The sequence below is a fragment of the Triticum aestivum genome, chromosome 6D, assembly GCF_018294505.1.
Source record: "Triticum aestivum cultivar Chinese Spring chromosome 6D, IWGSC CS RefSeq v2.1, whole genome shotgun sequence".
In the NCBI taxonomy this organism is placed as follows: Eukaryota; Viridiplantae; Streptophyta; class Magnoliopsida; order Poales; family Poaceae; genus Triticum; species Triticum aestivum.
Genome location: NC_057811.1, coordinates 53,878,436 through 53,902,119, shown reverse-complemented (window position 1 = coordinate 53,902,119; position 23,684 = coordinate 53,878,436). Strand labels below are relative to the sequence as shown.

At 47.3% G+C, this 23,684-nt stretch overlaps 1 protein-coding gene, 1 non-coding gene and 2 pseudogenes across 2 annotated transcripts; 3 read left to right on the top strand and 1 right to left on the bottom strand.

Annotated features, from left to right (window-relative positions):
• Window positions 1–2,749: 2,749 nt before the first annotated feature.
• On the bottom strand, window positions 2,750–7,669 carry LOC123142429 (L-gulonolactone oxidase 2-like; annotated as a pseudogene).
• A 1,620-nt stretch (window positions 7,670–9,289) lies between these two features.
• On the top strand, window positions 9,290–9,465 carry LOC123146623 (small nucleolar RNA Z112). The gene has a single exon (XR_006472835.1). It is a non-coding gene; the product is annotated as a small nucleolar RNA Z112 (small nucleolar RNA).
• A 2,807-nt stretch (window positions 9,466–12,272) lies between these two features.
• Window positions 12,273–20,692, top strand: LOC123142428 (uncharacterized; annotated as a pseudogene).
• Window positions 16,933–17,565, top strand: LOC123141052 (tyrosine--tRNA ligase 2, cytoplasmic-like). The gene has a single exon (XM_044560293.1). The coding sequence runs from the start codon at window positions 16,933–16,935 to the stop codon at window positions 17,563–17,565; it is 633 nt and encodes a 210-aa protein (XP_044416228.1).
• Window positions 20,693–23,684: the final 2,992 nt, after the last annotated feature.

Below are 23,684 nucleotides of genomic sequence, written 5' to 3'. Positions count from 1 at the left end.
CTTGGTTCTTGTTTGCTTCTCTTTGTGAGTTTTGGAGCTTTTGGTCATCTTGTTGACAAGCTCGAGTTCATCGAAAACGGAGTTCACTTGCATCTTCTATGATGTTTTCGATGTTGGAGGTTATGCCGGTTCTTCTCTGTTGGAGGTTTCACTCCTCTATGTGTTAGGCATACCTCCCCTGCCTCTTCTTACTATAACCATTCGCTGTTTTGATGCCACTCGTTGTCTTGTACCCAACAAGCTTGAGTTTGCTCAATTCGGAGCTCATTTGCAGAAGTTATGGCAGTTCTAGTTTTATTGGATCATCTGTTGTCTTTAGCTACGTTTTGAAAGCACCCTATGTTTTCCTTGTCTATGCAAATATTGCTCTTGTTTGCCGAACTAGGGGGTGCGGTAGTACTGCTCGTTAGAGCGGTAGTACCGCAGGACCTTGCGGTAGTACCGCCCGCTGGTGCGGTAGTACCACAAAGACCCACGGTAGTACCGCTTCTAGTAAGCGGTAGTACCGTGGTCCCTGCTTAGTTCCGCAGGTACGCGGCAGTAAGGGGCGGATGTAATTTTTTACATCCGCGCCTCGCGCGGTAGTACCGCGGCTGGCTTACGGTACTACCGCGTCGGGTTTTTGCATCGACTCCAACTCTGCGGAAGTAGCCACGGATGTAATTTTTTATATCCGTGCCTTCCCATCCCTGGACAGCCCTTGCCTTGCGGTAGTACCGCAAGGGGGAGCGGTAGTACCGTGCCAGCAGTACTACCGCCCTCTGCCTTAGTGCATGTGTGGCTGTTCTGGTCTCTGCTGCGTGGGCGGTAGTACCGCGGGGCTCTCCGGTAGTACCGCGTGCCCCTGCGGTAGTACCGCGCCTCAGGTGCAGTAGTACCGCGCTGCGCAGGCTGAGTTGGTGGATAACGGTTGGATTTTCCCCCTCCTATAAAAGGGGGTCTTCTTCCCCAATGAACCTTATCCTTTGAGCTCGTGTTCTTCCCCCATTGTTGACCTTCTTCGAGCTTGCTAACTCTCAATCCCTCCATGGATTTTTGCTAGTTTTTGAGGGAAAAGAGAGAGGAGATCTAGATCCACATTTCCACCAATCACTTTCTCCTCTATGTGAGGGGAACCCCTTGGATCTAGATCTTGGAGTTCTTGGTGTTCTCCTTCTTGTTCTTCCTCTCATTTTCCTCCCTAGCATTAGTTGCTTCGGTGGGATATGAGAGAGAAGGACTTGGGCACTCCGTGTGCCCTTGTCATTGCATTTGGTGCATCGGTTTGAGTTCTCCACGGTAATACGTGGAAGTTACAAGTTGAGAAGCTTATTACTCTTGGGTGCTTGGTACCCTTGAGCTTGTTCCTCTTGGGTGCTTGGGCGCCCTAGACGGTTGGTGGTGTTCGGAGCTCAATCATTGTGGTGTAAAGCTCCGAGCAAGCGTCAGGGTCTTCAATTAGGTTGTGGAGATCGCCCCGAGAAATTTGACGGGTTCCGGTGACCGCCCCCAAGGGTTGCCAAAGTGTACGGGTTCGGTGACCGCCCCCAAGGGTTGCCATTTGTACGGGTTCGGTGACCGCCCTCAACGGTCCCTTAGTGGAATCACGGCATCTTGCATTGTGCGAGGGCGTGAGGAGATTACGGTGGTCCTAGTGGCTTCTTGGGGAGCATTGTGCCTCCACACCGCTCCAAACGGAGATTAGCATCCACAAGGGTGTGAACTTCGGGATACATCGTCGTCTACGCGTGCCTCGGTTATCTCTTACCCGAGCCCTTTACTTATGCACTTTACTTTGTGATAGCCATATTGTTTCTTGTCATATATCTTGCTATCACCTAAGTAGTTTTTCTTGCTTAGCATAAGTTGTTGGTGCACATAGGTGAGCCTAGTTGTTGTAGGTTTTGTGCTTGACAAATTAACCGCTAGGTTTATTCCGCATTTGTTCAAGCCTCAACCGTAATTATTTTAAAGCGCCTATTCACACCCCCCCCCCCCTCTAGGCGACATCCACGTTCTTTCAAGAGTAGATTCATTTTGTATTATTAGGGAGTGTTGTAACTCATGTAAACTCTATTTTTTTTCTTAATTAATGGATGAGGCAAATCTTTTGCATTCGTTTCAAAAAAATAATATGATTGTGGTGTCCGAAGTTGTGTATTTTGTGAACTCGGTCATCTTGGATTGTGGAATCAGGTTGTATTTGTGAATATTTGCATTTGTCTAGCTTGCGGTATATGGTAGGAAGGTAACGAAATTATCTGAGAAACCTGCAAATTGAGTCCTGGACTAGCCGCAACTTGGAAAGTATGGAAGGCGGTCAAATTCGAGTCCCACCCGGTAGGTACTATCAAGTGGCGAGCCTATTGTTTACGCAAGGGAGACTATCCATCTGACACGACAAAACAGAGGAAACGAGTTGGTGTGATGGCCGGAAACTGAACCGAATATATAGATGCAATGCCTGTGTGACTTGCTACCTCCGTCTCAAAATATAATATGTTTTTTAGCCTACTACTCCTCATTTGTACGGAGGATAACGTTGATCACTGTCCAAACTAAAAAAGGATACGTACACTCCAGTCTCCAGATTAAATCAGATTATATAGTACTACAACGAAGCACCCGGCCGCACGGCAGCAATGTGAGTATGTGTTACTGCTAACTGGGATTGTGTAAATTCTAGCAGTCGGTGAGGTTCCAAATTCGACCCAATGTGTGGTTTGTGTCTAGCCCATTCTACCATTCTTTCTGTAATTCAGATGGACGACTACACTTTGGTGCAGACCCTGGCATCCTTGTACACCTTGCCGGGCCGGCACAGGTAGCCCTGCTCCGGCGCGCAGTGCGCGTCCCGCGAGCACACGCACATCCCTTCCAGCGCGCACCCGGGCGCGTCCTTGGTCGGCGCGGCACCACCGCCGACGCCGACCATCATGTCGCTCCAGCCGCTGGAGAAGAGACCGTCGGGGTCGTAGGCGCTCTTGACGCGCAGGAACCGGCGCATCCCGGGGTACTTGCTCGCGACGCCGGCGAAGGCCGGGGGCGTAGCTATGTAGAGCTAGCCGGTGTCACCGGCATCGGGTCCAATTTGAACTTGCTTAATGTAATCCATTGATTTAGTGTGTAGATCATTGAATTATTTGACATGTAGGCATGCATTCTTCTATGTGGACACCGGGTAATTTTCAATCTGATCCGCCGGTTGTGGTTCTTGCCAAACCCATCTGCTCGATCTCCTCCAGGAAGTCCTCGTGGAGCCCCGCCCTCCCGGGGTCGCGACTGCGGTAGTAGGTCATGTCGAAGTCCACCATGTCCGCCGACTCCCCGGCCGCCGCCGGCTTCCCGAGGTGCGCCGTGGATGACTTGACGTAGCGGATGAGGATGCCGTCGTAGAGCTCGAGGCCGCAGAAGGCCTTCGGGTTCAGGTCACGCAGCCGCTGGACCTCCTGGACGAACGCGCCCGCGCGGCTCAGCGGCAGGCTGAAGGTGGTCTGGTGGAAGAAGCTGGAGTCGCTCACGCGCGGGTCCCAGGCGCAGGCGGTCTGGAGCGCGTCCTCCTTCCCGGTGAGGCAGCTGCCCGACGCCTGCATCTGGTCCTGCCGCCCCACCACCGGGTACCCCGTGAACAGCCCGCCGCTCCGACGCGCCAGCCCGTAGCCGGCCACCGACAGCGCGGCGTGGGTCACCCTCGCGGTCAGGCACTTGCCGCCGCTGCCGCCGTTGCCCACCCGCTCGGACGCCTCCTCGACCAGCCGGTTGGCCTTGATCACCGCGGCCGAGGTGGGGCGGAAGCCGATGAAGTCGAGCACGCCGTCGCCGGAGGCGTTCATCGGCAGCCTGTCGTCCATGCGGTACACCGCGCGGCCGTGGCCCGGGTACCAGGCGATGTCGGCGAACTCGTGCTGGTACCCGAACTTGGTCACCTGCTCCGCGAGGTCGTCGTCGTCCCGCTCCGTGAACGTCGTCGACCGCTTGAACAGAGGTTGTAGACTTGTAGCGCCAGAGTCACCTGCAAAAACCATCATCGTACAAATTTGTTAGACCTTGCAAAAAAAAAAGGAAAATACTCATACTTGCAGATTTCAAAACTAATACGTGCAACTGCCCTTCCGTGCACATTTCAAAACTAATACGTAGCACTTCTGCTTCGGTAGACCCCCTCTAAACACAAAAACGGCTCAGATTAGCCCATACCTCTTTATAGGAAAGGGCATGATAGTCATATTTATAAATTCTTCGCCGTACATATACGCTAAACATTTTTTTTAGTCCATGAATGAACGCGCACATCCTCCCGCGCTGGACCGGCCCATGCATCATGTTTTTTTATTTTCTAAAACAGCAAAAATAAGTATGTGCCGCAGAGGATTCGAACCGCACTCCAGCAGTAATTAGCACAGGCGCAATAACCAACTGGGCAACCGAACAGCTCGTGGTAGATATATTGTTTTGACTAAAAATAGAACACAGGAAAAGCACACTATATACTGTTTGGTTTTCTTTTCCTCTTTATTTTTCCTTTTCTTTATTTGTTTCCCTTTTCTTTCTTAAATGCGTAAAGATATTTAAATTCGTGAATTTTTCTTCAAAGTGCGTGAACTTTTTTCTCCAAAAATGGTGAAGTTTTTTTCCCAAATTCCTGAACTATTTCTCAAATCAGTGATTTTTTTTAAAAAATATTGAAATTTTTATAAAAATGATGAATTTGATTTTAAAAATGAATGAACTTTTTTTCAAAATCGATAAACTTTTTTTTCTAATTTGTGAACTTTTCCGAAAATTGATGAAGTCTTGTTTTACTTTTTCTGATCAATGAGCTTTCTTAAAATCCAGTGAACTTTTTAAATTTTTTGTGAACTTTCTTGAATTCGTAATTATTTATTTTAAAAATTATCTAAAGGTCAATAATCAAGTTGTAATTAAACTCCATCCTCTTTCTTAATGAGTGGTCTTTGAAATTCATCTTGGATGCTTGGCATGGTGATACTAGTGTGTGGAACAAATTTGAGTCCATTTTATTGATGTGAAAAAGTGCATCCAACCAGCCTACCCGAACCATCACCTTTGAACATGATATGCTTCTTGCCATGCACAAAATGACACCAAAACTTGTCAGTGTGTGGCCATGCTCATGGTTGGCCTTCATGCAAAATTTGAAGGAATTTGGACACCTAACACACATTGTGTCACGTTCGGTTAGTGTTTTAGGATTTGTTTTTCACAGGAAAACCTTAGTAAATGCATAAAAAGTCAGAACTCAATGAAATTTATCATGGATGCTTTGCATGGTGATGTTAGTGTTTCGAAAAAAATTGGTTTCATTTTATTGGTGTGAAATAAAAGTTCAACCAGACTTGCCCTACCGGCCTACTCAAACCACCACCTTTGAACATGGTGTGCTTCTTGCCATGCATGAAATAACACCAATTTTTGCCAGCATGTGAGCATGCTCATGGCAGGCCTCCATAAAAAATTTGAAGAAATTTGGACACCGAACGCTCGTTGCGTCACGTTCGGCTAGTGTTTTAGGGTTTTTTCACTAGGAAAACCCTAGAAAATGTATAAAAGGTCAGAATTCAATGAAACTTATCATGGATGCTTGACATGGTGATACTAGTGTGTGGAAAAAAATTAGGTCAATTTTATTGATGTGGGCATTTTTTGAAAGAAAAAAGAATGAAAAACGAAAAACAACAAGAATGAAAAGAAACAAAAAAGAACAGTAAACCGGTCGCTAAATGATTTAGTTTCATTTTCCTTTTTCTATTTAATTGATGCTCAGAAATTTTAAAAGTGTCCGATTCTTTTATGTGAGCATATTCCTATTTAAACGAACAATAAACCAACATTTTTGTTTAAACGAACAATTTTTCTATTTAATAGATGTTCAGAAATTTAATCATATTGATGTGAGCATTTTCTATTTAAACAAACAATTTTTTGACATATCTGTAAAATTCTCTTGAAATGCGAATATCTGTACTTTATGAACAAAATTTTAAAAAGCGATTTTTAAAATAAAAAAAATAAGTGTGAGAATTTTTAGAGAATAAAAAAGAAACAAAAATGAAAAAAGACAAATATAAAAAACGAAAAAGAAATAGTAATAACAGTACCGATTCAACAATGGGCCGGCGCAGCCGCGAACTGAAGTAGAAGAAAATAAAAAAAGAAGTAAAAACAGGCAAACATTAGGTTGTTCTAGTTGGTTAATGTGGTCTTCCTTAGACCAAGAGGTCTTGAGTTCGATACAAGGTGCCTGCACTACTTTTTGAAATTTAATAAAAAATGGGTATGCTGTCTCGTATGTGTCACATAAGCATATGAGTATACGATTTGGTGAAATGACTATACCGCCCTTATACGGTTTGTGGAGGGGGGTCTACTGAAGCAGGCCTCAATACGTAGTTGTATAAATTGTACACCCTTCGTCCTATAATATAAGACATTTTTCATTTTTCTTATAATTGTGGATCCGAGGGAGTATTTATTTGAGAATCACATTGTTGCCTTTCAATCTCGGAAGAAACATCTAACATTATACCCCCTCCATCCCAAAATAAGTGACGCTGCTTTAGTACTAAATTGATAGGAAATTCCATATGTGTTGATCTCGCAACTTGCTTCAGTTTTAGATGACTGAAAGGACCAAACTGTGTGTGTGTCTGCCTGTATCCATTGTACACATCACGTTTTTATAACTGGACAAGAGGACTCCCTCTGCACTCTTCTACTGTCAGATCAGATCGCCCTGGAATGCACTAACACATTGTGTCTGTCCATATAAATTTATTTGACATAACATCTTGGTCAGCGGTAGCTTTATCCATTTGCTCTACTGGAGTGTTATGTGAATGCTACATAACCCATGGGTGATCGTTTGTGCATTGATTTGGTCTATCTACTCTGAACTAGTCGGTTGTATTGTCCATGGACAACAATATAGGACAGAGTTGGGAATTTTTTTGCTAGTTCTATTTGACTAGATAATAATGTCTACTTTTGCTTAGGACATATGTACGGTGTTGCTCTTCTATCTAGTTTTGCTCAATCAGAAGCTGACTTGATTCTGTCAGTTATGAGCTAACAAATTGACTTGTACAGTCTGATGAATCTTTATAATTGTACAGTCCAGTTATGTCCCAACTCTAGCACCAGCAAACGCCCTTCTGGCCAGCCGGCCGGCGGGCTTATTTTTGTTTTCAAAGGTGGAATCTTGGGTTGCTTGGATTGTGATCATTATGTTTTTGTGCCATGGATGATGTTTGCTGGTGATTTCCTAACCTGTGTTGTGTGATTGAATGGATGGTCAGGTCTTATGACAAGGTGACGCTCGCTCTATTGCAGCGGCGAGGAGGCGGTGGCCAACTTTGAGTCCAAGACTGCCGTGTCCAACCTCCACAGCACCTCCCTCCTTGACAGCGCCCGAAACCCTTAGTCCGCATGCGGCCAGGAGACTGAGCTCCACAAGAGCAGCAACGTTGACAGGGGTATGGTATGAATCCCTCCTTCCCTTGTCTTGTTCTGGTTTCTTCATCTCCGCATCTGATGCGTACATGCGTGTGCTTTTGTGCAGGCAGTTTGCTTCCATCTGCCTGTGTGAAGGGGGCCATGGAGAAGGGAGAGGAGGGTGACGATGCAGCTTTGTTCCATGTGGCTGCTCCCACCCTGCTAGTGCCGACGCCATAGAAGGTCTCTCACCCATCTCTCTTTCTCTCTGCTAGGTTCAGTTTTCTCTCTCCCTCTCTCTCCGAAATAAACATGAGCATAATTGGAAAGGAGAAAAAAATAACATGAGTAGATAAGTAGAATATCAACCCATCTCTTAGGGTCAGTATTTATTTGGTTTACAAGTTGGAGCTTTTTGTGGCTGCTATTAGGTATTGCAGAGTTGACAAAGACAGTGCTTTGTGATGCTACATATAACCCATGGATATCCGTTTGTGCATTGATTTGGTCTACCTACTCTGAGCTAGTCGGTTGTATTGTGATGGTACCTACTTTCCTTTTTTTCTTTATAAGAAGAGATACATGCAATCAGGGGACAGATACTTTCCTTTTTCTGAAGGGTTAAAAAGGGAATTACAAGGAATTAGAACAAATGCACTTTACATTGTGGAATTTTATCAAAAAGCAAATACACCTTATATAAAGGAATGGAGGGAGTACATGGACAACAATATAGGACAGAGTTCAGGATCTTTTTGCTAGTTTGTTTGACTAGATAATAATGTCTACTTCTGCTCAGGACATACATACAATACCTGCTCTTCCAGCTAGTTTTGGTCAATTCCAAGGACCACAGTGATTGACTTTATTCAGTCAGTTACGGAAAGAACGTGGTCACCTATGAAGTTGGCTTGATCTGATTTGCCCAAATCGTTATTTCTTTATGATTTGCCTTGAAGATTGATGAACAAATAAGCTAAACTGCTCAAGTGATATGTTTTATCTAGTTTTCGAGAGTAAGGGGTATAGAAGTGATGGTTTTCTATGCTTGACACTCATATGGACATCTGTTTAGATAAGACAATTACACTTCACTAACTATTTTAATGCGTGTGATTGGTAGTGGACACACCTAGTACAGCTGCTGACCCTTTGTTTGTTGGGGAAAATAATAGTATGTTTGCTGCAGTGACCGATGAACAACTTTGCCAAGCACTGGGCCAACCTGATGGCGAAGGTCGAGGGGATCGGTGGCGCCTTTTGTGATTTCGCTCGCCACGCTGCACCCATGGCGGTGGTGGTGTCTGGCCTCGGCAACAACTTGCACATGTGAGCTCCTCCCTCTCCTCTGGCCTCGGCACAATAATGATGTAGTGCTGGGTTTTAGAGTGTCTCAACATGAGCTTATTCTTTATTTTTCTGAAATGGAACAAGGTTTTATTTCTCGGCATTAGCTGAATCTGGATTGTTGGATGATCTTGATAATGTCGTGACTGCTTACTTCATTTTAGTAAAAAAAAAGTAATCACAAGAAGCAAGTAACAGGAGGCTATACCAATCTATCAAACAATTATATATATTCTTTTGTGTAATAACTTTGGCAACCATGGATATCACCATTATTCTGCTTTACGCCCAGGACCAGGATGCCGAAGTATGGTATGGTCTGCATCAGAAGGCGAACTCGAGGGGCTCAAGGAGAGATTGATCGATCTTCCCGGCTCTCTGATGGGTGTGATGATCTATCTGGGTTGTCCAAGAGGATGGCGAAGGTGGATGGGGACGGTGGCGCTTTTTGTGATTTCGCTCGCGACGCCGCAACCATGATGGTGGTGATCTCCGGCCTCGGCTACAACCTGCACAGGTGAGCTCCTCTTGTTCCGTATGACCTTGTACATCAGCTGCTTCTCTCCTGCTGCATCTGTCCATCCTTGTACGTATGATAAGCTACGTGGCTTGGTCTGTGATGGAAATACTCATTTGCACTGCTTTTATTCAGCTTTGTGTTTGATTTTAAATGGGTCTCTGTTGAATCATAACAAGTTAATCTCCTGATTATGAATCCCGCAAGATAGCGTTATTATAATATCTATTTACGTGATTCTGCCAATACTACTTGTTACTTTTTTTCCTGAGTAAATACTACAGTGCTTATTACTTGAAAGAGAAACCATGTGGTTGTTTCTTGCAAGAACTAATATATTACTACCTCCGTACCACAATATAAGATCATTTTGCAAGCTGTTTTAGCTTGCAAAACGATCTTATATTATGGGACGGAGGGAGTACTATTCAGCCCCAAAAACATAAACTGCTACTAAAACGAGGTGACAAATTCATGGTATATTATTGATGCTTGAACCACTCTGCATTTTCAACAAAACTAAAATTTGTAGTGATGCCAGTTCCTTTTTCAAAGATTGTATCGTCTGAAGTTTATTCTGATCTTCAAGTTACATCATGAATAATTCATCCAGGTTAGACATAAATGAGAGAATCTCTGACACTCAAGCACTTGGTAACGTGTATCACACCTTGGTACAGTTGTGGCGACGCATGGGTGAGCTTGCTGCTGCGGTGGCCCTCGACGCCGGCGATTTAGGAGGTTCACCCAGCATCTCCGAGTCCCCTCCCGACGGGCTGTACGATCTAGACAGCTGAGGTATGCCCTCCTCTCCCCTTCCTGTCAAGTGAGTCTTTAGCCTGATTGCCATGCTGTCCTATTTAATTCCAGCACTGTTTGTTTGTTTGGTAGTCGCTCTCATGTGCTGCCATCAACCATGCATGCTCCTGTCAAGTCGTCTTGTATTGTATGCCCTTCCAGCAAAAATCTGATGCTGCCTTTGTTGCTTGCTTATGTGCAGGCTTTGTGCAAATCCTTTTTTTTTTCTGTTGCTCACTTGTGTGCGGCTTTGCTTGGCCAATCGTATATTTCAATGGATAAGATGTCCCTACAGTGCTTTTCAGGTTTAATTTTTGGTCTTAAGGGAAGGGTATAACCCTGGCCTCTACATCATATGACACGCAGCCAAGCTTTTCAGGTTTACTATGTGTAATGAAGTAGGAAGAGATGAGATATTCTATGCTACTGTTAGATAGCAATCAATTTGGGATAAGAACAATAGCGTCATATATATGTTTGGTCTCTGGTTGTGGTTCACCTACTAAGATTTTAGTCATATATATGCTATAGTTGTTTCTGTGATTCGTACAACACAGTTAAACAAAGCTTACACGTGGGAGGGAGCTTGGTCCGCAGTACGGCACCGTGCGAGCATGGTGCAGTGCATGCGAGCGAGACTCGTTCATCCACGAGCAGGTCAACCTGTGCGTGTGTGACGTATCCACGAGCAGGCCTTTTGACCTCAATGTTTGTGCCTAATCAAATGAATATGTTCGTCTCCTTGCCCTGTCATCTCCACGCTGGAGACCATGCAAGGATCATGAGCGCACTCCATCCCTCCCTAATTTTGCTTACATTCACTGTTGTTAATTTGTTCTTTCCTCCATAGTTTACAAATCTGAAAGATTTTATTATAGTTTTACTAGGGCTGATCTACACTTGTCGCATTAACCAGCTTAAGTGTTGACATCCTGTTTGTATGTAGGTTTGGTTAATGCTATGCTTGGCAGTGGGAGAAAGCTGCTTGCCGTGTCATCAAACATCGACCAGGATGATGAGATGAATGTTGTTCTCAACAAGGTCGAACGTGGCGTCAAACATGGACTAGGATTCTGAAGGAGGATGAGCGACTTTTGTTGTAGGGCAAGTAGTAGAAGTGTTCGCCAACATGCTCCCATTTATTGTCTGTGCCATGTCATGTTGAAACATAGAATCAAATATCTTTGGCTTGTTTGTTTGTGTTGAACCGAGCCTGCTGCTACTTGATATTGGCCTTGACCGTCGTCGTACGAATTGGTTGTTTTCTGCCAAAGTGTAGGAGGCAGGCTGGTTGTTGTGGTGTTGAAATATATAGCTTGTTTGTTGCCTTAAGAATTGTGGTCAAGACTCAAGAGCTAGCTAGCATGATGTGGTTGTGGAACTTGTTAGCTTGTCTTAATGATTTTGATTTTTGGATGATTTACAATCACGAATGATTTTCTGGATTCCCAAGGGACAGCTTCATCATCCTATCCTATCCTTGTTGATTTCATGGGTGTACAGTTACACTGCTTTGTATCTCAAAGAAAGAAGGATGGACGTTGGCTTCTGGAAATCCAAATGTTTGACCACTGTTTATATCTTATGTTGGTTACAATAATAAAATGTTGTTACTCACTGGGTCATGTAATCTGTTCATATGCGTTGCAAAATAAATCCGTTCATCTCCCTCCCTCTCGCAAAATAATAAATAAAAAAAATCATGTCATGCTGTTATGTTGTGTAAAATCTTAAAATCTAGTGAAAAGATGTCAAACAGTTGCCCGCCTTGCAAAATCTAGTCAGATATGGCAATCTTATCCAAAAAATAAAAATTATTGGAAATGTCTTTACGAATTGTGGTCTTTTTTTTGCAACACTTAGAGTAGGTGTCACAAAATCAGCTAGATTTTAAGTAGTTGCTATGATGAAAGAAATCGCCTGGGAGTAAATCCAGCCAGCCTTTGGGGCCTACTTGTCATCTATTTCCTCGAAACCTCTCAAGGAAACGGATGGATTGTACCGTTGTACTAAAAGACAGTCATGTACCACTTAATCTCTTTCTCTTTCGTTGAAACGGCTGCGCGCGCCTACTATCACGTCAGTAAAGGCCCTGGGGATGCCCACCAGCCAGCTAACAATGGTGTGGCTTGCGCCAGCTCACTAATCCACGACACCGTTACCTCCTCCTTCTCTTCGTCATGTCATCTTCATATATACTAAAAAGGGTGATCCATCCGCGTGCGGGGTGCGCGTGCGACTTAGGACTTGGGCAACGGCGAGAGGAGAGCGGAGGAGAGAAAGTAGGGCAATCCTATTAGGCCGGCAGCTAGCAGCAGGAGCCCGCGAAGCATGGTCCTCCGTTGTCGGCGAGCCCGACATTAACAGCGCAGGTGAGGAGCCCGGCGCAAGAGAGGTGCATACGGAGAGCCGGCGCCGGGCACGGCGGCTTTGCACCACTGGTGTCTGGTGAGCCATGGCGCCTATTACATGGTGTCGCCCGCCGGCCACGACGGCGTAGGCGTAGGCGCGGAGCTTGGCACCCGGCCGGCAGGCAGCGGGAGTGTCGTATTCCTATTCCTATTCCTTCCTTCCATCGAAACATTCTGCTTTTCTGTTTTTGGATCGATATATCGATCGATCGAGAGCCGAGACCCGCGCGATCAGTCGTTCCGGAAATCTCCGCGCCTAGCCCAGACCCAAATTCCAATCTCCAATTTGTGTACTAACCCGCTGGCCCTCGACGACGCCCACCTCCTCCCGTCCCCCGCCCCCGCCGCCGCATTGGTGTCCCGCGTCCTCGCCTCCCACCCGGGCCCCTTCCGCGCCGTCCGCATCGCCGAGATCCCCATCGACGAGTCCAACGAGGAGGCGCTCCTCCACCTCGCCGACAAGGGCGTGGAGGACCTCACCTCACCCTGGTCAACCGCCCCTACTCCTTCGACGTGCCCGTGCAGCTACCCGCAACCCTCCTCCGCTGCGGGGCCTCGCTCGGTCGCTCCGCCGCCTCTACCTCGGCGTCTGGCTCTTCCCCTTCACCACCGGCCTCCCGCGCGGCCCCGACGTCTTCCCCCACCTCCAGGAGCTCGGCCTCTGCCACGGCAACACGGAGGAGAGCGACCTCGACTATGTGCTCGCCTGCAGCCCCAAGCTGGAGGCCCTGGCGCTCATCTCCAACTACGCTACCCCGACCGCGTCCGCCTCGGCAGCCGCAGCCTCCGCTGCGTGCTGCTCTGGCATTCCTTGGCCGACGAGGTCGCCGCCGTGTCCGCCCCAAACCTGCAGCGCCTCATTATCTACTGTACGCACCCAACCGAGGATGACAGGGTCATCAAGGTCAAGATAGGCCATGCTCCCCAGCTCGCCGTGCTCGGCTACTTGGACACGGCCACCCACGAGCTTGAGATCGGCAACACCTTCATCAAGGTAGTCCAATTCTCATAAATCTTTCAGTTTTATCTGGTTTGATTTGCATCAATTGATCGATGTTGCGACGATGTGCAGGCTGGGGTGACAAAAGTTAGCCCAAATACAGTGGTTCCAAGTGTGAAGGTGTTAGCTCTGAAGGTCCGTTTCAGAGTGCCCAAAGAAGTCAGAACTTTGCTCTGTTTCTTGAGATGCTTCCCTGGAGTGGAGACCTTACACATCATGGCTGTGAGTTTTACCCTGTGGCTCTCTCACTCTCTCTGCATTCAAAATTTCCAATTTTTACTGCTTGCATTCCATCGTTGGCTCGCTGAGTTGCGTGCTTTGACTTTGCAGTCCGACAACGACACCGACCACTACGATGACCCGGGTGAAGTCAAGCCCAGCGACCAGCTCAAGTCCACATTCTGGCAGGGGGTCAGTACGATCAAATGCGTGAAGTCGCGCGTCCAGAAGCTGGTGTTCGACTAGTTCAACGGGGGCACGAACCAGGTTGAGTTCCTGAAGCTGGTTCTTGGGAGAGCTGTGTTGCTGCAGAAGGTGATTGTCCTGCTGGCCGGCCCGGACTCTATCTCGAATCGCAAGGCCACGCGCATGGTCCAGCCGTTGGCTTCCAAGAGAATGTGGGCGAGTAAGGTCTCGGGCAGAACTTCCTTGGAGGTCCATGGGCGTGCGGCAGGCCAGGTTTGGAGGTACGACGAAGCCTCTGATCTTTCTATCGGTGACCCGTTTATCTCCTAAGCCGGTATCGATGGAGCGTTTTCATTAGCTGCTAGAGCATTTTATCGTTTGAATGGCGCATTTCCTTGTGAAAGGGAACTGATGTAGCATTAGCTAGCAGCTCTTTTTTGAGTGTTGGAGATTTGGGGTTTAGCAACACCGATGAACTGAGACTTCTCGTGACTTGGATATGTAAAATGTACTACTAGTTATCTGCACCTGCATGTAATGTGACTTACCTAGAGCTCTACTGTTGCTTTGACTTGTTTGTGTTGTTATCTGGACGATTAACTGTTATTTCTGCATTCGATGAGATTTCCATGGCCTGTGGCTGCGGCTGTGGTTTACATATATTGGTGTCTGCACTCAATGTGATTTTCATGGTCTGACTTAATTGTTCATGTTACATCTCAGTTTGCATCTAGTATTTTTTCTTGAGCTCATTTTGTGCCACACCGCTGCTGGGATTCATCTCTTAATCTTTTGTACGCGGGGCTCTGGGTTTGTTCAACAAAATTCACGAGATAGAAAATGTCGGGTTGTTGATGTGAATCTTGAACCTGCTCTATCGTGAATTGCTGATAGTGAGGAATTTGTTTAGCTGAGCCGTTTAAGTAGAAGATACCGTACTAGTGATCTTCCTTAAGTTTGAATTGACTGCTCCAATTCGAGTGCTCGCCATGATGTCTAGTTCTAGACATGGTTTTCGAGTCGCGACTCATGCGAGTCGCTCTGGGGCAGCGACTCGGAAGAGGTCGAGCCTGTGTTGTGACTAGTTGAGTCGCGAGTCGACACTAAGCTGAGTCAACCATATTCTTGCGACTCATAGACTAGTCGTCGACTAGTCGAGCGACTCGAAATCCATGGTTCTAGAGCAAGACTACGTTAGCCATTAAATTTTCTCTTTGTTGTGAATGCTAGCCATTAAATGGAAAATCAAGAAAATGCCGCACGATGTTTTTCCAGTTCTTGATTTGAAAGACATGTCTTCTTCCATGGTTCCATCACCAGTCTGAAGTCTGAACTGTTAAATAGCAATGACGGGGTGTGTGAGCTGACTGTAGTACTGGCTCCCCACAAAGACGCTGGTACTCCTGAAATAATGGTTTGATTGGAATCTCTCTATATATATTTTTTGTTTCTGCTTCTTCTGGAGCTTAACTAGAAATAACTGATGCCTGCTCAGCATGGAAGTCGTTGCGGTGAGAAACTGACAACTGAGAGCATTTCAGGAGTACGAGCGTAGGCATCGGTTATTTTGCAGCATTTCTATGCCTCCGGGGCTAAGTTTCGTGTTTTGACCTTTTTTTTAAACTTTAGCGTGATGACCCCGGTTGGAAAAAATTTCAGGATCTAACCCTTTTTCTACCGTCATGGTCTTTGGCGGTAGGGTAACACTGCCTACCATCATGATTTACGGCGGACTGCTTGGCGGTGGGATCTGCACCATCTTTGCGTTTGAGGCGACGAAGTAAAGCCTAGCATGCATGTTCCATTATTCAATGAGATGTCAGTCAGTGTGTAGGCTTTGCTCCAGTACAGTACTCCTACTACTAGCTGTAGGTTTTTCCTTTTCTTTTTTACTGTCTCATGGAAAGGCTGCTGAAGACATGCATGCTATCTGTAGGTGTAGCAATTTGCAACTCACGTGCTGTATCTAGCTCATAGCAAAGCTAGGCCAATGCTCGTTCTGACGATTGACATAGACTATACATGTGCAGTGTCATGCCGGGTCTATTTGATCATAAATACAGACAATTCCCTCTTCTCAGTTTAAGTGCAGAGGCATTGTTTCATCTTTATTTATTCGAACTGGAGCAGCCTACGACTGTGAACAGGAGGCCTCAGACGGTATTACACCTGCTACACAGCATGCATGTGACTCCGCGCAAAAAAAATCAAGTAGGCCTACCGCCGAAGCAGTAGGAATACACAGCCTACGTTATTGACTTTGGCGGTAGGCAGTGTAACCCTACCGCCTACCGCCAAAGGCTATGGTGGTAGGAAAAAGGGTCAGATCTCGAAAAAATTTTAAACCAGGGTTAGATTCTGCTAAAGTTTAAGAAAAGGGTCAAAACACGAAATTTTGCCGCCTCCGGAGTTCATTCTGCAGCATTTCTGTTGTTTGTTCTTGTCCTAGGTACACAGGGGGTTATCTGTCCGACTTGCCACGGGGCCTATCCTTTTTCCCTGAATAAGAATTACACGTTGCTGTGATACTTGTTCTTCTTGGCTTTGCCTGAGTTAGAACCATGAGCTGCAGCCGTTCTTTTTCCATCTCTGTCAAACTCTTTTAATACCTCCATTCAATTGATTTGTTGCATGCTCCTGGCTCCGTATGATCTACAGGCATTAAGGTGTCTGTTATCGCGATAGTGTACTCGAAAAATGTGTCGTCTGAAATTTGCACGGCATTAGAGCAACTCCAACGCGCCGACCTAGACGGACGCGCGCTTTGTCCACTTTTCATTCGTTTGGGTCGGCCAGACAGACGTGTGTGTCTGGTTTTTCATTTGGGTCGGCAGATGCGTCCAACGGGAGGCCGGCCCATTTATGCGGAAGTGGCCGAAACTGAGGAATTTAACCATAATTATACATAAATTGCCGGTCAAACGCCGGCCAAAGTCCACTTAAACTTAACTAGAAAACTAAAAAAATCTAATAAATGCCCGCACGCTGCCCTAGTGGTTGGCGCGAGGCTCCTCTACACCTGCATGCAGTGTGCCGTCGTGTTGTTCCAGAAGGAGGATGTATGGCTGCTGTCCATGGATCATGAGGAGGGCCTTCCCTATGTCGGCACACTCACCAGAGAGTACTGCAGAGACATGAAGGGTGAAGATTATGGACCAATCATTCTGTCCCATGGCGAGCTCCCCAATTTGATTTTAGACCATGAACATGCTAAGATACAAGATCCAATGTTCACCATCTTCATGGAAGACGAGGAGCGAGATGTGCCTGTGAAGATAAGGAACGCTCACTGCCCTGCGAAAGTTGCAGAAGGCAACCCATGCCTGGAGTACATCAAACATATTATGCTTCCATGGTTTGGGTGCTTTGAGGTGCCCAGCGAGGAAGAGAACAGTGGTGGCACTAGCAGGACGTTTAGGAAGATGGAGGAGCTTATCGCCGATTATGAGAGTGGTGTGCTGCATCCCACCGAGGTGAAGCTGGCCCTTACAAAGGCGCTGAACAACATTATGGAGACTGTACGTGGCCACTTCGCCGACAGCAGTGAAGCCAGAGACCTGAAGCTATGCAGGTGTACTACATTCATCAACGACCACTATATGCATAACGTTGTAGTCTTCAGGGAACATGTCTCGTTTAACTATGCCTTTAATTAGGGATCACAATATGTTTGAGCAACTCTGTATTTAGTTATTTATTTAAAAAATACTAGCAGCAATGTGTCCCATTTGTGAATAGTTGATATATGGTATGAAACAAATTTCTTTAAAAAAGGGGGGTTAGGTGTTCAACATTTTGATGTTGCGTCGCGGGAAGATACATGGTCTAACATTCAGTTCGTTTGTATAGGCTGCTATTATGTTAGACAGGTTGAGGGCATATATAGTAGCTGAAGGCACCAATAGTTCTTCCATCCATGTGTCATCTAGGATTGACAATATTGATATCCTTTTACAGTCCAGACGAGGAGGATATCCAAACGGGGCTACCTAGCTAATATTCAGTGCACGCATTCGCTTCTTTATTTTATTCCACAAAGGTGGCCAAACAGTACAAGTGTTCTACGATGGTTCCTGCATCTGCATTGATCGATCCTCCAACCACAAGATCAAGACGAAACATGTTTAACAGAAACAAGAAGGTTGTAAAATGTTCATTATGATATGCTATCATAATATGATACTCAACCATCTCTTTCTTCATTAAATGTTATATCACCTCTTCGAAATTGCTATTTGACATGCATGATACTAGCAGCCTGGCATCCAGAAGGTTGGAATTTGCGGGATCCTATAAGAACCTTTTCCCTGATCGAAATTGGCACTTGCATCCTCCTAGGGCCTAAGGCGGCCACCCCGCCCCCCCATTTCTCCTTGAACTCCAACTTCACCCATTTTGTGCTTGATGTGTCCTTGAAGTGCATTGTCAGTGTGGCCGGACCGTCATCCCATGGAACATACATCAGTATAACAACGAAGTGGTGTGTGGAGCTTGGGTCAGCCCGGTACGCCATGGGGGAGGAGTAAGCGTAGTCAACGCCGCAATCATGTCTGCTAGTGTTAGCATATAGATAAACAGAAACTTCAAACCAACTGTGTATCCAAACAACATAGTACTTACAATTGGTGAGTGATTGGAATAGTCAGAGACACCCACAGTTCCAACTCCATGCCTGGCAGGGCCATAGCCGAAAAGGCATGGCTGCTCAGCTGGACCACCTCGTTCTTGAGGCACGACCCCCATTGACAGATGTCCGTGAGCGTGACGGTCACGCCTTCCTTCTTGCAGGCTGGGTGTCTGCAACTGATGCTCAAGCAGCTGCCACAACCGTAGTTGGTTTCCGACTTCAGCCTAGCAGCGAACACCATGGAGGAGAACGGTGGTTCGGCGACGGCGGGTTCATACCCGCAAACTCTAGCTGAAAGAGAGAGTAGAGGCAGTGGCAGAGCTTCACTAGGGCCAAGGGGGGCTATGCCCCCCCTATCCTAGAAAAATCGTCTGAAATATCATTAGTTTTAAGCTAAATTTTAATAAATATTATCAACGTTTAAGCAGAATTTGTCCTTTTGGCCCTCTCAACTATGCTTTGTCCCCTCAACAATCTCCGAAGCCCTGCCCACCTGCAAGGACGCGACTGGAGCGAGCTCCGTCTTGCGCAGCTCCTCGGCCTTGCTCTCCGGCGCGGGGATCATCTTCAGACATGGGTGGTGGGTTGGGGGGGCTATCAAGATCTCCGGTCTTGGCAGTGCAGAGCGTTTGTACTGGTGGTTGGTAACTGGAGTGAGTGATCGGAGGCGGAAGATATAGAGAAGCCAGACCTGTGGATGAGGATCGTGTGACGCACGCCACCGACCACTGACATGTGGGCCCGCTGGGATCATGGTCCGCATGTCAGGAGCCTAACAGTAGACAGCGCTGGTCGATGTGCATCGGCTATCACCTGATACTCACTAAACCTAAAAAAAAACTGATACTCACATGCTTCCATTTTTCTTTGTTGCTTTATGTACTCACATGCTATCAAAAACGCATCTTTTGTTAACTCGCCACACGCCGTATCTCTTTTCCGATTATGACGTCGATCCAGCTGTGCACCAAGACTCCAGTAGCTAGCGTTGTGGGCAACTAGATTGGGAGTTTTCTCCTGCATGGCCATGATTATGGAAAAGGTAAGACTATCGAGGACGTACGCCAGTTAATTACCAACAAAGAAAAAAAAAACAAAGATAGACCCATGCTCGTATCGGTGTCAGCCCGCACTGAGCTAAGCCACGAATTAATTATTCCTGCCGGAAAGAGGCACCGAATGCCTGCATGCACATGGGACAGAAAAAGACACGACGACGTGTGTTGATTCAAAGGGCGTCACCTTTCGGGTATACTATTGGATTCCATACGGAACACGGCGCACGAATCAAACACCTGATGTGTTAGAGCACGGCCAGGGGATCATGATGGTGTTCAACGTCAACAAGCTCATCAAAGCCGGCTGCAGATTGGCTTGCTCACATACTCCGCAAATCCGACGACCTAAGCAAGATCCAGACAACTGGACGCTACATGATCGAGATATGGAAGGTGGCAGGCCTGGATCTCGATGGGGTGGAGTTCGTGTGGCTGTCGGACGAAATAAATGGCCGGTGAGGTGTTGCGGCATCGCGGAGCCGCCCGTGGAGTACCAACAAATCGTCAAGCCGCATGAACGGGGTGATGTGGTGAGCACGAGGGTCGTCTACACCTGCATGCAGTGTGCCACTGTGTTGTTCCGCAAGGCGGACATGTCGTCGCTGTCCATGGATCATGAGGAGGACCATCAGAAATGAAAGGTGAAGATCATCATAACCCTATCATTCTGTCCCATGGTAAGCTCCCCAATCTGATTTTAGACCATGAACATGCTAAGATACAAGATTCAATGTTTGCCATCTTCATGGAAGACGAGGAGCGAGATGTACCTGTGAAGACAAGGAACGCTTTCTGCCCTACGAAGTTGCAGAGGGAAGCCCATGCCTGGAGTACATCAAGCATATTGTGCTTCCATGGTTTGGATGCTTTGAGGTGCCCTACAAGGAAGAGAATGGTGGTGGCATTAGCAGGGCGTTTTGGAAGGTTGATTATGAAAGCGGTGCGCTGGATCCCGTCAAGGTGAAGCTGGCCCTTACGAAGGCGCTGAACAGGATTATGAATACTGTGCGTGGCCACTTCACCGACAACAGTAAAGCCAGAGATCTAAAGGAAGCTATGCAGGTGTACTACATTCATCAGCCAACGCTGTTTGCATAGCGTTGGAGTCTTCAGGGATCATGTCTCGTTTAACTCATGCCTTTAATTAGGGATCACAATATGCTAGAGCAACTCTGTATTTACAGTTATTTATTTACAAGATACTAGCAGCAATGTGTCCCGCTAGAGCAATGCCGGGCGTGGCGGTGCGGCGGCGCTCCAGAGCAGGCCGGCGATGGTGGTGTGGCGTCGGGCGGCATGGTAGTGGTGCGGGCCGGTGGATGACGTCGGCGGCGGGTGCTTCCGGCAGCGCCTCGACGCGCGTCCGGTGCCGCGGGTCGCGGTTGACCGGGTCGTGGGCGGCCCTCTCGCCGTCGATCTCTGGTCGGGGGCGGCGAGGCAACGGGGGTGGTGGGCAGCTCCCGCCCAGTCAGGCCCTCGCAGCTGGGTGCCGGCGCTCGGCGCAGGAGGACCCCCTGGTGGTGTCTCTAGGCAGCGGCGATGACAGCTCTGCCAGCCTTCCTCTCCGTCATCGGGCCGCGGCCGGTGCCTCCTGGTGATCTGGGCCTTCGGCGCGGGGGTGAAACATGGTTTCGGGGGGGGGGGGGGGGGGGGGCTAGAGCTGGCACGGGCGTCGGTCATGGCCATGGGCCACTTCTCCGCCTTCCGTTCCCCCCGGTCGATGTATGGTCAGCCCTTCTCAAGGCAGGTTGGCCGCCGGCGACTCTGGAGGTGGTTGGGGTCGCGGATATGGGCAAAGTAGTGCCCTTTGGTGGCTCTCGGGGTGGTCTCATGGTGGGTCGGCGGCCCTGCCGGTGGTAGTCGCGTTGGTCGTGGGCGGACTGCGCGGCTCGGATGCGGGCAGGCAATCATGGCCGCTCGGGCGGCTTGGCTGCTGGTGGTTGGCAGCCCAGGGTTGCGGCGGAGGGGTTGAAGCACCAGGGTACATCACCTACCCAGTCCGTGCACTAGTCGACGATGATGGCTTATGTGGACATCGTGTTCCTCCTTGCAGGCTCGGTTGTGGTGCTTCTAGTCCTTCCGTCTCACTCTAGGTGAATAACTTGATCTTCGGATCGGACGGTGGCGACGTTCTTGGTCGTGCCCTTCCTGGAGGCACCGTCTTAGAGTCCTCGGTCCGACGTGTCCGTCGCACATCCTCCCGGATGATCGCTCCTCATGGTGGTGGTCTCTGTCGGTTCTAAGCGGTTCCGTTTTGCATATCTGATATGTGTCATCTAGGACTGACAATATTGATATCCTTTTACAGCCCACGCTAGGAGGATATCGCAACCGAACCTCTGATGGGGGTGTGCGCATTAGCTTCTTTATTTTGTTCCGCAAAGGTGCCCAAGCAGTACAAGTGTTCTATATATAATGGTTCCTTCATCTGCACCGATCAATCACCTAACCATAAGATCAAGACGGAACATGTTTTACAAAAACAAGAAGGTCGTACAAAATGGTCGAAAGACGCAGAAATATCAACCAAAATGTTGTATATGTAAACAATTCCATTTTCTGGTTAAACAAAATTGGAAAGTGCAAAAATTACAACCGGACCATACCCCTTTCCGTTAATTTCTTAACGGAAATATTTAGTACAAGTTAAAGTAACCACTGACCAAACAGAAAAAGAGGCAGGAAAGGGGAAACGAGTTGGGGCATGAATGGGAAACCCGCTGTAGATGCTCAGTACGGAGACATCTACCACGGGGCAAAAATCCACTAACACCACACACACGACATGATAAGGTTCACATGGTCCATGGGATAAAGGGCCTTACAAAACTGCACCTCACCAGGCATCAGACCTATGTGAGGAAACCTAGCGACAGCCAAAATGTCAAATAGCGACTAAAACCTTCAAAACATGACAGCAACAGAACAATCACCCATGATGCACACCGACCGCATCCACGATCAGAAGATTGCCACGCGATGCCGAGCGATCTACCAATGAAGAAGCAAAAAAGAAGTGCAAAAATGAAGGACGGATGAGCTAACATCGGCCGACGCACACATTCAACCGGGCCGGTATGTGCGCCGCTTCTCAACCACCGGGTGGGCAACCACCGTGTGGGCTGTGTGTACCACACGATGACCCGGGCCCTCCCCCAAGCCGCCGCTGTGAAAATAGGTTAAGCGTATACCTAGCAGGGACGAACTGCGTGTTAATATATAGGGCCGAAGCCTGGTTGTTACAAATAGGATCTCCAAAACTCAATCTCAACAGCCTAACTAACAGCCTATACAAAATCTATCATGTCGTTTATACACCACCGCAGGTTACATGTTTAACACTCCTCCTCAATCACAACTATCCAAGTTGAGATTGTGTCTAAAGCATTCAAGTTGTCTCAAAGAAAGAGGCTTGGTAAACCCGTCTGCAACTTGATCACCAGTAGGTATAAACCTGATATTTAGCAGCTTGTTGGCTACCCTTTCTCGAACAAAGTGATAGTCAATCTCGATATGCTTGGTCCTTGCATGAAAGATAGGATTAGCTGACAAGTACGTAGCACCAGGATTATCACACCAAAGTGATGCTGCCTGAGGATGGCCGAATACCCAGTTCAGTGTACATATTTGTACCCAGATAACTTCTGCAGTAGCATTTGCTAGGGCTTTATATTCCGCTTCTGTGCTAGACCTAGACACAGTGGCTTACTTGCCAGCACTCCATGAGATTAAGTTACTACCCAGAAAAACTACAAATCCACCTGTTGATCTCCTATCATCAGGACATCCTGCCCAATCTGCATCTGAAAAAGCACTTACAAGCATGGAGTCTGACTTCCCAAGTTTAAGTCCATGACTGCGTGTTGCTTGGAGATATCTAAGTATTCTTTTCACGGCTGTAAAGTGCACACTAGTAGGAGCATGCAAGAACTGACAAACTTTGTTAACAGAGTATGAAATATCTGGCCTAGTAATGTCAAATACTGCAAAGCCCCTACAATGCTTCTGTACTTGGTGGAGTCCTCTGCGCCAAGCACCTCTCCATCATGAAGAGACAATTTTTCAGAGGTAGATATAGGTGTAGATGATG

Coding starts and splice junctions, on each gene's coding strand:
- LOC123141052 (XM_044560293.1), top strand. CDS start 16,933: ATGCAGTGTGCCGTCGTGTTGTTCCAGAAGGAGGATGTATGGCTGCTG.